This window comes from Loxodonta africana, chromosome 16 (genome assembly GCF_030014295.1).
Source record: "Loxodonta africana isolate mLoxAfr1 chromosome 16, mLoxAfr1.hap2, whole genome shotgun sequence".
In the NCBI taxonomy this organism is placed as follows: Eukaryota; Metazoa; Chordata; class Mammalia; order Proboscidea; family Elephantidae; genus Loxodonta; species Loxodonta africana.
The window spans coordinates 30,618,834-30,632,343 of NC_087357.1; the positions used below are offsets into that span (position 1 = coordinate 30,618,834).

At 53.4% G+C, this 13,510-nt stretch overlaps 1 protein-coding gene across 2 annotated transcripts in view; it reads left to right on the top strand.

The window, feature by feature from the left end:
* Positions 1 to 13,510, top strand: part of SH3PXD2A (SH3 and PX domains 2A) — a 246,157-nt gene that overhangs the window by 176,597 nt on the left and 56,050 nt on the right. For both annotated transcript variants that reach the window (XM_010589010.3, XM_064269355.1), the window contains exon 7: positions 7,492 to 7,623. In XM_010589010.3, the coding sequence (XP_010587312.1) occupies positions 7,492 to 7,623 (132 nt within the window). The remainder of the gene's footprint in view (positions 1 to 7,491; positions 7,624 to 13,510) is intronic.

Consider the following 13,510-nt stretch of genomic DNA (forward strand, 5'->3'; position numbering starts at 1 on the left):
ACAGAGCTGGACAGGAGATGAGGGCCCAGTGGATATGGTGCCAGGCCCTGGAGACTGGCCTAGGCACTTGCTCCAGCCCTAGTGTTTGAGGTTCCAGGCCCAGGCCTCTCAGCCTGCTGACCTGCGATCGGTCCTCAGAGCTCCCAGGCCCTGCGGGGCCAGTCACCCACATGGCCAGAGAGGAAAGGCCAAGCTGCCTTCTCTAGGGCAGCAATAACCCATGGGCCCAGTTCCAGAGGGGGATGGTGTAGGATTCTCTGGACTCCAGAGGATTCCTGTGTTTCAGCAGACACCTCATTATCCCGGTCCCAGCCGGCTATGTCCCAGCCTCTATAATCACACAGGCCCACGCCCAGCAGCCAGCCCAGGGCCAGGAAATCACTCCCCTACCCTCCCCCGTCTTCCGCTGCCGGCCCTATTGCTGGTGGACCTCCTGCCTGCCTAACTGTTCTTTCTCCTCCTCTGATTCTCCTGTCCTGCTGCTGCTTTCTCTCGGGGGACTCGGAAGTGTGGCTGTCCAGCTGGGCTGAGTCTCCCAAGAAGGACGTGACAGGTACTGCCCGGTATGCATGTGAGCGCATGCGTGTGAACATGTGTGTCCCGTGAGCGGGAGCTGGTGCTGCTGGCTGCTCCCCGCATGCTTTTCTGTGATGTGGCAGCCCTTTGTCAGCACGTCAGGCCTCTTCCCTGCCCTCTCATGCCCTTCAGCTCACAGTGCCCTCCACCATCCTGGGCCACCCTTTTTAGGGTCTCACACCCAGCCTCAGAGCCCTTTGTTGGGAGTGGTGACCATGTAGCACAGCATGTAAGCAGATGAGCTCTGGACCCAGAGCACGTGGGTTTGAATCCCAGCTCTGCCACGTCTGCCTTATGCAGCTTGTGTAGGCTAACTAAGCCCTCAGTTTCCTCATCTGTAAAATGTATATGTAATACCCCCTTCATGGGGAGGTGGTGGGGGGGCTGGGCGCCGTCATCCCTTTTGTCTGTCCAGAGTTTGCCAAGCTTGGCCAAGTGTATCCGTTACCTCAGTGGGCCACCCTATGGGATGGACCAGCCAAAGGTTATTTATCTCATTTTCAGGCGGTTACACAGAGGCAGAGAGATTAAGTACCTGACTGCTGAGCCTGGTATCCAGTGGGGCAGGCTATGCAGGGGTCCTGGGGCTGTGACTGAAGGTTGGGTCACAGACCACTCATCCCAGCCACCCAGAGCTTAGAGTTGCCTCTGGCCTCAGAGGGCTTTGGCAGAGGACAATCCTCAGGGGCTTGGGCAGAGCTGGGCCAGAAGTCAGGGCTGGCCTTTAGACTTTAGTCTTACTGGATAATGGCAGAAAAACCCAGAGAGCTGAGGTGCTAGAGGGAGATGGGGTGGTGGGAGGAATTGTGGTGGATTTCCAGAGGGGTTTTCTATGGTACCCTTCCATTTCCTAGGGTATTACCTATCCCCCTCCCCCCAGACCCAAACCCAGAAAGAAATCGAAAGCAGAATTTCAGGCTGGGGTTGGGGGGATAAGGCAGAATGATCAAGAGTCAGCCCCCACTGTCAAAGCCCAAGGCCCAGCCCCTCCCCACCACAGCTGTGGGCAGTGAATGGGAGGGGGACATCCCCGGAGTGGGAGCCTAGCAGAAGGCAGCAGGGGTGGAAGAGCCCCTTCTGTGGAGTGGGAGCCTAGCAGAAGGCAGCAGGGGTGGAAGAGCCCCTTCTGTCTCTTGCCTGGCCCCAAGCTCCTTGCACTCGTTCTTCTGGTGTTCCCTGTGACGAGGGCTGTGCTGAGCTAATCACTGGGCTCGTGTCCCTTTTTCCGCTCTCCACGAGCCAGTGAGCTGGAGCCCACTTGGCCCACAACAATACATTTTATTCACCAAACGTATAGCTCGGCCGCCTGTAGGCCTATGGAGAGGCCGGCAGACCCAGCCCGGCCTGGGAGGATCCAGCTATGAGGAACAGGAGGGACCTTGGTGGATTGCCCAGGGTTTGGGGGTGGGGGGGAGTCATGGAGAACATGGGGAGCATGGGGGGCCTGGGGTGGAGGCCACCGCAGGACTTGGCTTCTCAGGATGGGCCCAGCTGTTTGGAGCTAGAGGCTCAGCAGGGAGGTAGTGTGGGCTGGGGGCTGGGTGTGGAGGAGGACTCAGCCAGACTGGGAGACCAGGGTCAGAGCCTCAGGCAAGTAGCCAGGCCTCTCTGGGCCTTGGTTTCCCCTTCTGGAATGTTGGAGAGTTTTACGTAGACAGGACACTCAGAGGTGAGGGGCCGATGCCAGAGAGCCGCATAGGTTAGGGTCCTGGGGCTGCTCGATCACCTGCCTGGGGGTGGAGAATGAGAGAGCCATGCCACAGGGACACAGCCGTGGGCCTCCCTTCCCCACCCTTCTGGCACCTGTGACCCTTGCCCTGAGTTGCTTTGTTCTAAGGCTGTGGAGGACCATGCACCTCTCCAGCTCCTCTCCAAATCTCTCATTTCCTTTGTTTGCTTTATAAACTACTAAATACAGGTTACACAGGGCATTAACCCATCACCTCATTCCAAGCTCAGAACAACCCCATGAGGTAGGCGCTGTTACTATTCCTGTTTATAGATAAGGACACTAAAGCCCAGAGAGGTTAAGTGTCCTCCCCAGGGTCACATAGCTAATAGGGGCCAAAGCAGGATGGGACCTGAGACCCCCAGACTCTAATTTCTGTGCTTTCTGCTTCTGTGTACTCTGGACAGTCGCATCAGGAATCTCAGGCAGTTATTGTGCCCAGTGCCATGTCCTGGAGCGTCGGTCCTGTGCTGTCTGTCCTCATCAGGGAGACTTGTTTAAAGCACATGGCGTGGTTGGGGAGCAGTGCCCAGCAGGAAGTCCAGGAGAGGTCACTGTCAGGGAGCCTGCTGGAGCCCAGAGGGGTAGAGATGATTGGGTAGAATTGGGATTGGTAGAGAGAAGGAGGAGGGAAGGCATTCCAGACAGGAGGTATAGCTAGTGCAAAGGCTCGGAAGTAAGAACCTGCATAGACTAGGTGGTTGGCACGTAGTGGGTGCTTGATAAATGTGTGTTGAATCATGAATGTTGCCTAGAACGGAGGAGTTGTGTGTCAGGGAACTTGGGGACGCTTGGGCTTAAATTTGGCCTTTATTCTATAGGCAACAGAGAGCCATTAAAGGTGTTGAAGCAGGGGAATGACTAGGCAAAAGGTAAATTTAGAAGTTTAAATTGGCAGCCAGGATCAGGTAGGAGTCAGGGGGGCCGTCCAGGTGGTAATTGGAGGAATGCAGGTGTGAGGCAAGGGTGGAGCAGGGCTCCAGCAGGCCCAGCCAGGGGCTCTATCATGAGGTACAGGGTCCACCCCTGGACAGAACCCAAGCTCTTGCCAAGTCCCCTTCCAAGCCTGGGAGGGGCTCTCCTCTCTAGAAGGGGCACCTCTTCTCCAGGCTTTTGCCAAACTCTTCTCATCTGAAGACAGGAGGCACCTCCCACTGGCCTCTCCCACTTCCCTAGGCTAACTCCTAAGCCCCCAGTTTTCCAGGCCTTGGCTGGGAGGGAATCCAGAGCAGCTCTGTGGGATGACATCACCGCCCACCCGCCCACTTGCCTGCTGAGTGGTTTCTCATCTGGATACCTGCTCCCAGCTCACGCTGTCCGGGCAGCCCTGGGCAGACAGCACCCTACAAGGCAGATGCCAGAGAGAGCCTATGTGCTAAGAGAGGGGTGGGCAGTCAGGAGGATAGGGCGTTTGTCAGTGTGTCCATCTATCTGCCCCGCAGCCTGTGGAGTAGCCTCCGAGAAGTGTCGCACCCTGTCTGTGTTCTTCTGTGACACCTGGAGAACGTTTCCTTAACTTTTCTACCTGTTTCCCAGAGTGCCGGCCTTAAGCAAGCTCAGGCCAATTTTCCAAGAAGCCTGGGCATGTATATGTGGATTTTCCCCCTTTGAAACCCTGCCTCTGATTTTCTTGGCTTTGATTAAAATAAGCTGATGTTCCTCCATTCCCCACCACACCCCTGCTTTGTAGCATCTTTTGGTCACAAATCCATAGTCCTTGCTCCTCCTTGCCTCAGTTTCCCCATTTCCTCCCTTTCTCTGCTCTTTTCTCCTCCCAAGTTCAGACGTCTAGTTCTTCCATATTCCAGAGATGAGGCCCTACCTGGTTTATCAGTATCAGTTAAATGCAAACCATTAATCACTCAGCTCATCTCTCTGCCCATTCATTTCATTCGCTGATTCCACAAACATTTATGTAGTGCCTACCACCTAACAGGCACTGTGCCCTGGCCAGTGGATATAGCAGCAGTCAACAAGAAACCCATACTCCACTGCGTATGCTGTACCCAGCATAGAGTGAGGCCTGGCTCTTCACTGGAGACCAGGCATCAGCAGCCCTCTGAAGGCCCTGTGCAGTGCAGAAGTCAAGAAGGCAAACAGTGGCGTCAAGCAGACTTGGATTCAGGCCCCGGCCATCCTACATCCCAGCTATGTGACCTTAGAGAAATTGCCTAGCCTCACACGCCTGTTTCCCCATGTGTAAAATGGGCACCAACAAGACCTTCCACATAGGTTGTTTGGAGGATTAAGAGACAGAGCAGCTGGGCACTTGGTGTAGTAGCTGACACTGAGTTAGCACTAATGAAGGCTTGCTGTTATCACCGGTGCAGTCTGGGCGCTCTCAGGATTTGGAAGTGCTCCAACCTGCTGGGAAAGTCCTTTCTTCTTCCGTTTGTAACTTGAGTTTTCCTTTCCCGCTTTCCTCATCCAGTGTCCCCCCATACTGGGAAGGGAGCCCCCATGCCTCACAGGGCAGGGGCTGGCCTTTTTTGTGCGCTGAGTGCACTTAAGTGCTTTGGGCTGCAGACGCTCCAAGACCCTTGCTGCCTGGCTGAGGCCCCCAGGACAGGAGCTGACCTCCCCCCAGGGCACAGTGGAAGGTAGTCTCTGTCAGCACCATGTCCAGCGAGATCGCCATCTGGCCACCAGGGGGCAGGTGCATCCGAATGCAGGGGTGAGTGGCCCTGCCGCCCAGCCATTGGTTGCATTTCTACCTGAAATACAATCCTGGCACTGGTGGGGCTGCCTGGGCTGTGCATGTACATATCCATTTGGCCCGCCTTCCCTTCCCTCAGGTCTCCAAAGGCCTGAACTGGGGCTGCAGGGCCTCATGGGAGAATATAGCCAGGGACACTGGGCTGCTTTTCCTTCTCAGGAGGGTCTCCCCTGGGATCTCCCAGAGTTGTTTCCATCACCCCCTGCCCTAGGTTGGATGAAGCCCCCTCTCCCATAAAAAAAAAAAAAAAATGGAAGGACCCAAATACCTAAGCAGTGCTTCTCACCCCTGACTGTACCTGAGAAGTGGAGGCAAGAGAGTACCTAAAAAGTACCCATGGCTGGGCCCCACCAAGACCAATTAAGTCTAGGTCTCTAGGGGTGGAACCCATGTATCTATATATTTTTAATATATGAAAGCTCCCCAGGTGATTCTGTGCTACACGGGGAGGATCATTGTGCTAGAAGAATGGGCTGTGTGAAACAAAAAGGAGGCAGTTGTTCTGTAATGGAAAGAGATGCGCTGAACCTAAACAACAAGCCCAGTGCAACAGTGAGTGAAATTTGGTTCTCTCTATATCTGCGGTGTGAGCTCTTGCCCTCTTTAGGCCTTTGATTTGTCTTTTGTGAAATGAGGGCTAGGAGGGGTACTGGGAGGATGAAATGGAACAGTGTGCATGTCTGGCACATGACATTTGCCGAATCAGACCTAGGCGTGTAGGGAATGTAGCTATAGGCTGAGACACCCAGGGGGCCATGCTGAGCCTGGAGACTGTCTCAGCTGCTTTTATAGCCAGGTTGGTGGTATGTAGCCGCCAGCTTTCCAGGAGATTGGCAGGCGTAGAAGGTGGCAGACATAGTTTAAAAAGTATACTAGGAATTCTTTTTGGGCTGGGGGTGGTCTAGGAAGGCTTCATGTAGGAGGTGACTGGTCTCTGGTTTGTGAATTCATATAGCTCCTAGGAGGAGTCCTGGTGGGACAGTGGTTAAAGCACTTGGCTGCTAACCAAAAGGCCCAACAGTTCAAATGCAACAGCTGCTCCACGGGAGAAAGATGTGGCAGTCTGCTTCTGTAGATTTACAGCCTTGGAAATCCTATGGGGCAGTTCTGCTCTGTCCTGTGGGGTCGCTATGAGTCAGAACCCGCTGGATGGCAGTGGGTTTTTGTAGCTCCTGGTAGGGCTTGTCTTATGTGTTTTGTCCCCCAGCCCCATCCCCAGCCTAAGGATGGTGATGGTAATAATAGGAGTGCAGAGAGATTTGGGGGCAGCTTGTCCAATGCTATACAGCCAGTAAGCTGAGATTGGCACCCAGGTCTGTCCACCTTTCAGCTTAATGAATGCTGCACCGGTCCAGTAGCTGAAGAAGACAAAGAGCTTGTTCCTGGGAGTCTTGGATCTGCCTGCCCTCCCTCTCCTGCTTCCCACTGGGAGAGGGCAGCTAGAGGGTACTGGGAGCTGACCACAAGCCCCAGCGTTTGAAGGCAGAAGGAGACTGAGTATGGCCATGTGGCAAGAGGACAGAGCCAGGCCAGACCAACGTCCCCTCTGGACTGGGTGAGCAGGCGTGAGGCTGGTCCATCTGCCCCAGGCCTTGGGCTCAGTGCTGCGCCCTGGTGAATGGAGAGGCAGAAATCGAGCCGAACTTGAAGGAAAAGTTGGGGGGTTGGTGGTGCTGGGCTCTCCAGCCGCTGGCTCTGAGACTTTCTTCTTGGGTTTCAAGTAAACAGTCTCGGCCCCACTCCTCCTCCCCTGCCTCCACCCCCGGCTCCTCATTCGATGGGTCTCATGTGTTTCTATTTAAGGGTTGCGAGTAAACCCCAGTGATTGGCAGCCTCAAACCCTCTTGACTTCTCGCCTGGTCCCGGGCTGTGGAGAGGCTCTCTCCTGCTCTCTCCCTCCTGAGGGGAGGACGGCTGATTTTTTTCCTCAGGGGTTTACAGGGGTTGGGGGTAGAGGCAGGAGCCCTCCTCCTTGCCTTTCCGTCTTCCCTCTCCTCCTCTCTGGCCTCAGCCCTCATGGGCCGCCCACCAGCTCCCGGCCCTCCCCTCACACCCCAGCCGGCAGTGGAGTCTGGAGAGACCACGTCCGCCCCAGGCCTCTCCTCAGACTCCCTCATGCCGGGCTGTGACTAACTCATCGCAGCAGAGGGCCTTTTCCTGAATTTCTTGGCCTCGCCTCTGCCTCTACCTCCTGTCTCTCCTTTCCCCTTCCCCTCTTCCTCCCCCGGCCCCCTCCCTGGCCCCCTTGCTCCCCATGTCCCCCGGTCCCCGCGGTGCAGCGGGCCGGTGTGGGGCCTTGCTATATGGCCTGTCCTTGGGGCCCAGCGAGCTGCGAGCCCTGGCTGCAGGCTGCCCCTCGGAGCAGCACTGGCGACGGAGCAGCCTCCCCCGAGGCCGATGGACAGGGGGCGCCCCGGCCGCGGGGCCATGGCCGGCCGCTGGCTCACCGCGTGCTTTCTGCCCTCGCCAGGTGCCGACACCAACGCCGAGCCCATGATCCTGGAACAGTACGTGGTGGTGTCCAACTATAAGAAGCAGGAGAACTCAGAGCTGAGCCTCCAGGCCGGGGAGGTGGTAGATGTCATCGAGAAGAACGAAAGTGGTGAGTGCCCCAGCATCTGGCTGTCCACTCGGGGTTCCGGCTTGGCTCCTCGGACAGACGGGCTGGTTTTTGTTCCCTTTCTCCTCCCCCCACCTCTGCAGCTATACGTTATTTCCATCTGGCAGGGCTGTGGAGGCTGAAGTTTCCCCTGTTGGTTTGGGCTGCAGGCCAGCAGTTTGCCTGGTGGTAAAAGAATGTCTCCCTAGCTCAGGGGTAATTAACCAGCTCATGTTAATGCAAGGCCAGGGTGGCAGCCTCAGCCATAACCCTCAAGCTCCTGTCCCCTGAGACCCAATGGGAAGAGAGCTTCCAACTCAGACGTATCCAACAGCAGCGTCCCGCTCAGGGCCATATTCCAAGCCAGGGACCAGGCAAGGCAAGGAGAACTCAACTAGTGGGGAAGGCAGGCCGTGATGTCACTGTGGGGGGGCGGGTCCCCGGGCCCCTGGCAGGTTGTCTGAGGAAGGGCCAGGCCTGTGGGAGTTGGCAAGGGTCTGGGTGGTGAGCTGACTTCCCCTTGCAGAGCTGGAGGCCACTAGGATCAGGGAAGAGGAGCTGGACGGGGAAGGAGCCAGGTCCCACACCAAGGAAGGTCCTGCGGCAGCCACACTGTCACTGGGAGCCGAGGCATTGTCTTGTGTAGGGGCTGTGCTGATGGCTGCCCATGGGCCCTGCTGCCTCCAAGTTTCCTGTAAGCTAGGTCAAGTGTCTCAGTGTCCTTGATGGTCGGGGAGGGGTCTGTCTGGCAAATAGAGGAGAGTGGGATTCTGTCAGACCAGGGGCAGGCTTGCGCAGCCCCCTGCAGGGCCGGGGATGGGACCTGGGCCCAGGACATCAGCAGTTTTCCCACAGCCTGCTGTGGTTTGAATTGGTTCCTGGGGTGTTTTGTTTCACTTTCAGTTTGTTAGCTGTGCACCCCAGCCTCTCTGGGCTGTGCTTAGAGGAATCTCCCAGAGGGGAGGAGCCTGTTCTCCTCCCTGTCCCACTCTGTTCCCTTTCAGTATTTTATTTGAGGCAGACCAAAGCACTACTGTGCTCATTTTATAGATGGAGCAACTGAGGCACAGAGAGATTCAGGGGAAACCACTCACCAGAGGCCAAAAGTAGAAGTGGTTGTTCCTGGGCTCCTGATCCCTAGGCCTGTGGGAGGCAAGTAGCTGTAGACGTGCTGAGAAAATCCCCATGGGCGTCCTGGGGAGGTGGGCTCAGGCTCTTACTGCAGGAGGCTCAAGAGCTGTACTCCCAGAGAGTAGGACTCCGATGCAAGCATAGATCCCACAGCCTGCCCCCCGCCTCAGAGAGCTCAGGTCTGGAGTCATGTGGTGTTTGGCAGCCGTAGTCCCCATACAGCAGAGTCATGTTCCTGATGTAGGACCTTGACCCTTCACCACAGATGCTTGCAGTGGGCTCCTGCTTCCTGTACAGCTTTGCCCTCAGCCTTTGTCACAGGAGCAGCCACCCCACCCACCCCCCACCCCCAAAGCTGGCATTGGACATTATCTTGGGAGTCTGTTTTGAAAACCCTAAACACCTTTAAAACCCAAAGGAGGGAATCTCTGATGGTGGAATATGAGACATTAGGGGAGGGAGCTTCCACCAAGTAAAGACAGCATCCCACTTCTCTGTATAAGGTCAGGGCTCTGGCTTAGAGACCCCCTCCCATTGCCTTACGTGCACCACAGCTATACAAGCCTGGAGGTAGTGAGGTCTTGTGACTTTTGGTATCAGGATGGCTGAAGAGGAGACACAAAAGGCAATTGGTTCTGCTATGAGACTCCATGATTCCCAGGAATGTGCATGTCCCCTACCGTCCCACCCCATATCTAGAACCCTGGGAACACTTGGGAGTCCTGCCTAGGAATGGGAGCTCCTTGAAGAAAGTTCTGGGTCAGCAGCTGTCTCTGAAAGCAGGATTCTGCCCACCTCCACTGGCTGAATAGTCCCTTAATGGCCCTGGGGCTCAGTTACCTCATCCGTAAAATGGAGATAACTTTGTGGCTGCTTGGAAACGGGCTGGAACAGATGACCTCCCTAAGCCCTCTCTCAGGTCTGAACACCATGCTGGGTACTCAATAGGGCCGTCCATGAGGGGAGAGAGCCTCCTTGCACGTGGCTTTTCTATGTCTCTGGGAGCTTTGTATCTTTACCCTGGGTGGAGACATCTGCTCAGCAGCAGGTGTTTGCAGAGGAACCCTGGAGTGTAGACCAGCTAAATCAGAGAAATGAAGCCGGTGCAGGGGAGAAAGGAAGAGAGCCAAACTGCTGATTCTTGGGAAGGTGGTTTCCTTGTTGAGGGAAGCTGCAGGTCTGATGGGGGTTGGGGTGTTGTGCATCCTGCAAGCTGCAAGGAGTGGTGAGGGTTTTGAACTTTGGAACAAAGACCCAATTGTGATGCCTTTGACCTTGGACTTGGTGGGCGTGTTAAGGCATTTCCACTTGCATTGTTGGAGCAGCAGCCCCAGTCAGCACCAGCCCCGCCTTCAGGGCCTCATCTTGTCCTCTGGCTGTCAGGACTCTGCCTGTGTCTCCCTCAGCCTGGCTGGGAGTCCCTTGAGTAAAGCGTCCATAAAGGGATCCAGCCATACTTTGCTCCCCTGTTCATCAGAGCCCTCTGGCTGGGACCACAGCCACCAAGCCATTTGGAGGTGCGTGTGTGCCAGCAGCCTGTGCTCTCCTTGGCTAAGGAGGATGTGTCTGGCAGGTGAATGAGAATCAGTACATGGTAATCTAGGACCTACCACACACGCGTTGATTACTGGGATCACTGACCAACCCCACACAGTAGAAGGCACTTTGACCATTTTGTGGCTGAGACAACAGGCTAAGGTTATTTCAAACAGCTGAGACCTCTCCCCTCTATAGGACATTGGGAAGGGTGGGAATGTGCTGACCTCAATGGGAAGCAGGTGGAAGCCCGAGCTGGTGATGCTATAGATGTGGTAGATATAGGCTGGGTGAGATGACTGTGGAGCTCCTTAGCACCCTCGTGGTGGAAGGGTGTCTCTGGATCCCTCCTTCAGCATGGTACTCATAGGTAGTGAGAATTCATGTTGCTAACTGATCCTTTGAACTGAGGGAAAGCAACAGCTGAGCAGTTAGGAGAAGGGTGATGTGCCCCCAGCACTGAGAACAAGTCTGAGGACAAGTATGTAGGTGAACAAAAGCCAGAGACACTCGACGTGGTGGAATCTGAATGGTCTCAGGGAAAACATCTTTCCACACCTCCCCCAGATTTTTTTTTTTGGTGGTGATGGTAAAATATATATAGCATAGCATTTGCCATTTTAACCGTGTTTAAGTATACAATTCAGCAGCATTAATTATATCCATGACATTGTGTGACTATCACCACTATTTGTTTCCAAAACTTTTTCCTCATCCCAAACAGGAGCTCTGTTCCCATTAAGCATTAATTACTTATTCCTCCCTCCCCTGGCCTGTGGTAACCACTAATCCACTTCCTGTCTCTCTGTATTTGCCTATTCTAGATATTTCATGTAAGTGGAGTTACACAATATGTGTTCTTTTGCATCTGATTTATTTCACTTGTCATAATTTTTCAAGGTTCATCCATGTTGTAGTATTTGTCAGAATTTCATTCCTTTCTATGGCTGAATAATATTTCGTTGTATGTAAATGCCACATTTTGTGTATCCATTCATCTGTTGATGGATGTTTGGGTTGCTTCTTCTTTTTGGCTACTGTGAATTGTGCTGTATTGAACATTGGTGTCAGAGAAACCATTTTTGATAAAGCGGTGGGTTTGGGTCCCTACCAGAAAAGGACCATTTTTCTCCATTGATCAACAGGGACAAATACAGCAGAAAGTTCCAACAGCTTTACTAACTTTGCCAACGTGCTAGGGCGTGTAGCAGCCATCACTGTCTTGTCCTTGGGAACCCCTTCAAATCAGCAGAATTGCTTGAGATGCCTCCTTTGCAGGACATTCCTGTGCCTCAAAGACCACACTGGCACAGTTTGGTCTGGCTTCTAGCAGAGTGGTGATTTCTGTGTTGAGCAACCAAACCAAACCAAACCCGTTGCCATCAAGCCGGTTCCAACTCACAGTGGCCCTGTAGGACAGAATAGAATTGTCCCATAGGGTTTCCAAGGCTGCAGTCTTTATGGAAGCAGACTGACACATCTCTCTCCCACAGAGCAGCTGGTGGGTTCAAACCACCCACCTTTCAGTAAGCAGCAGAGCTCTTAACCACTATCCCACCAGGGCTCCTTGTGTTGAGCAAAGCTGCCTCCAATTGTCCAGAATTGCTTCCTTTTTCTCATGACTGGAGGGTAGGGGAGGAAGTGGAAGAGTCAGCAGATGCTCATTCTTTTCCTGCCTCAACCTTCCTTTTCTGAGTCTTTGCTTCCTTCCTGGCACGCAGTGGTACACGGGGAGTTGCTCTACTCCCTTGGAGGCACATAGCTCTAGGACCTCAGATTAAAGAATTGTGCTGGCAAAGAATTTTCAGTGCCTGGGTGGGTGGTCCAGCCACTTAATTGACAGGTGAGACAATTAAAGGTTGAGGACTTTCATCCCCTCCAGTCAATGCTTTAGTCCCAGTTGAGTTGTGAGCAAGGGACAGAACACAGATTTGCTCAAGAGATCATCAAAAGGGTATAGGAAAATCTCACTGAACTTGAGGGTAAGGGAAGTAACATCCTAGATTCATCGGGCTGAGACTGGGAACCAGGAAGTCAGCATGAACCAAAGCAGCTTCTCGTCTCTCTCTGTCTCTTGGGGACTACGTGGCTTAAAGCACAGCTATATACTCTTCTATCTGTAGACCAGCCTTCCTTCTCATGGTTTCTTCTCAGCCATAACAGCAGCTTGTTCGTGTGGCGTTGGTTGTGAAGTCCAGATTCTGTTTAACTTTTCAGTTGAGACAGCTACCACCAACTGAACAGTCTCTGGTTCAAACTTTGAAGTTCGAATCTGGTTGGTTCCTGGCCAGCCAATGAAATGACACTTTGGTCAGGTGTCTAGCCCTAGACCAATCAGCTGTGGCCAGGGGCGGGGCCACCGGATATAAACATGACTACCTAGCCCACCTCTTCAGCATTGGCAGTTGGGGGCCAGTTTTAAATCAGGGAGACAGTGGGAGGTGGAGTATCCAAAAACATGTTGGCTGCAACGATTTTACTCATTTAGCAGCTGTGCATATAGTAGAGAGAGCAGAGTCCGGAATCTGATCTAATGCGACATTAACTAGATGGTATAAGTAGGATTCACTTTGTTTCCTTATGAGTAAAACGGGACAGTGATACTTATGACATGGGCTTTTATAAGGAGAAAAGATATGGCACATAATATTCGTTTATTCACTAAGGGGCCCCGGTGGTGCAAACGGTTAAGCTCTCAGCTGCAAACTGAAAGGTTGGCTGTTCGAACCTACCCAGTGACTACATGGGAGAAAGACCTGGCAATAAGCTTCTGTAAATATTACAGCCAAGAAAATCCTGTGGGTAGCAATACTGTGGGGTCACTACGAGTGCAAATCAGCTCGACCACACCTAACAACAACAATAGCATTCACCCACTTATTTATTTAGCAGTACTTGAGTACTTCCTTTGACCCAGGTGCTGTGCTGATTGGATATACAATCCTCCCTTTATGGAGCTTAGAATGTAATTAATATGAGCATTCCGGGCACTTAAGGGGTAGACTGTATTATGGAGCTGGGGTAGCTTTACAGACTTATCCATTGTCTTAAGTGGACTTCTTATATACTGTCTATGTCTCTTACTCTGATTCTGTAACTAAGGAGCCACGTGATTGCTGATTCAGATTCCCAAGCAACTCTGCTCCTGGAAAAGAGATGTCCCAATAAAGATAAGTGTAGGCTATTTCTGAAAACTCAGATTTATCGCAATCTGCATTGCGGA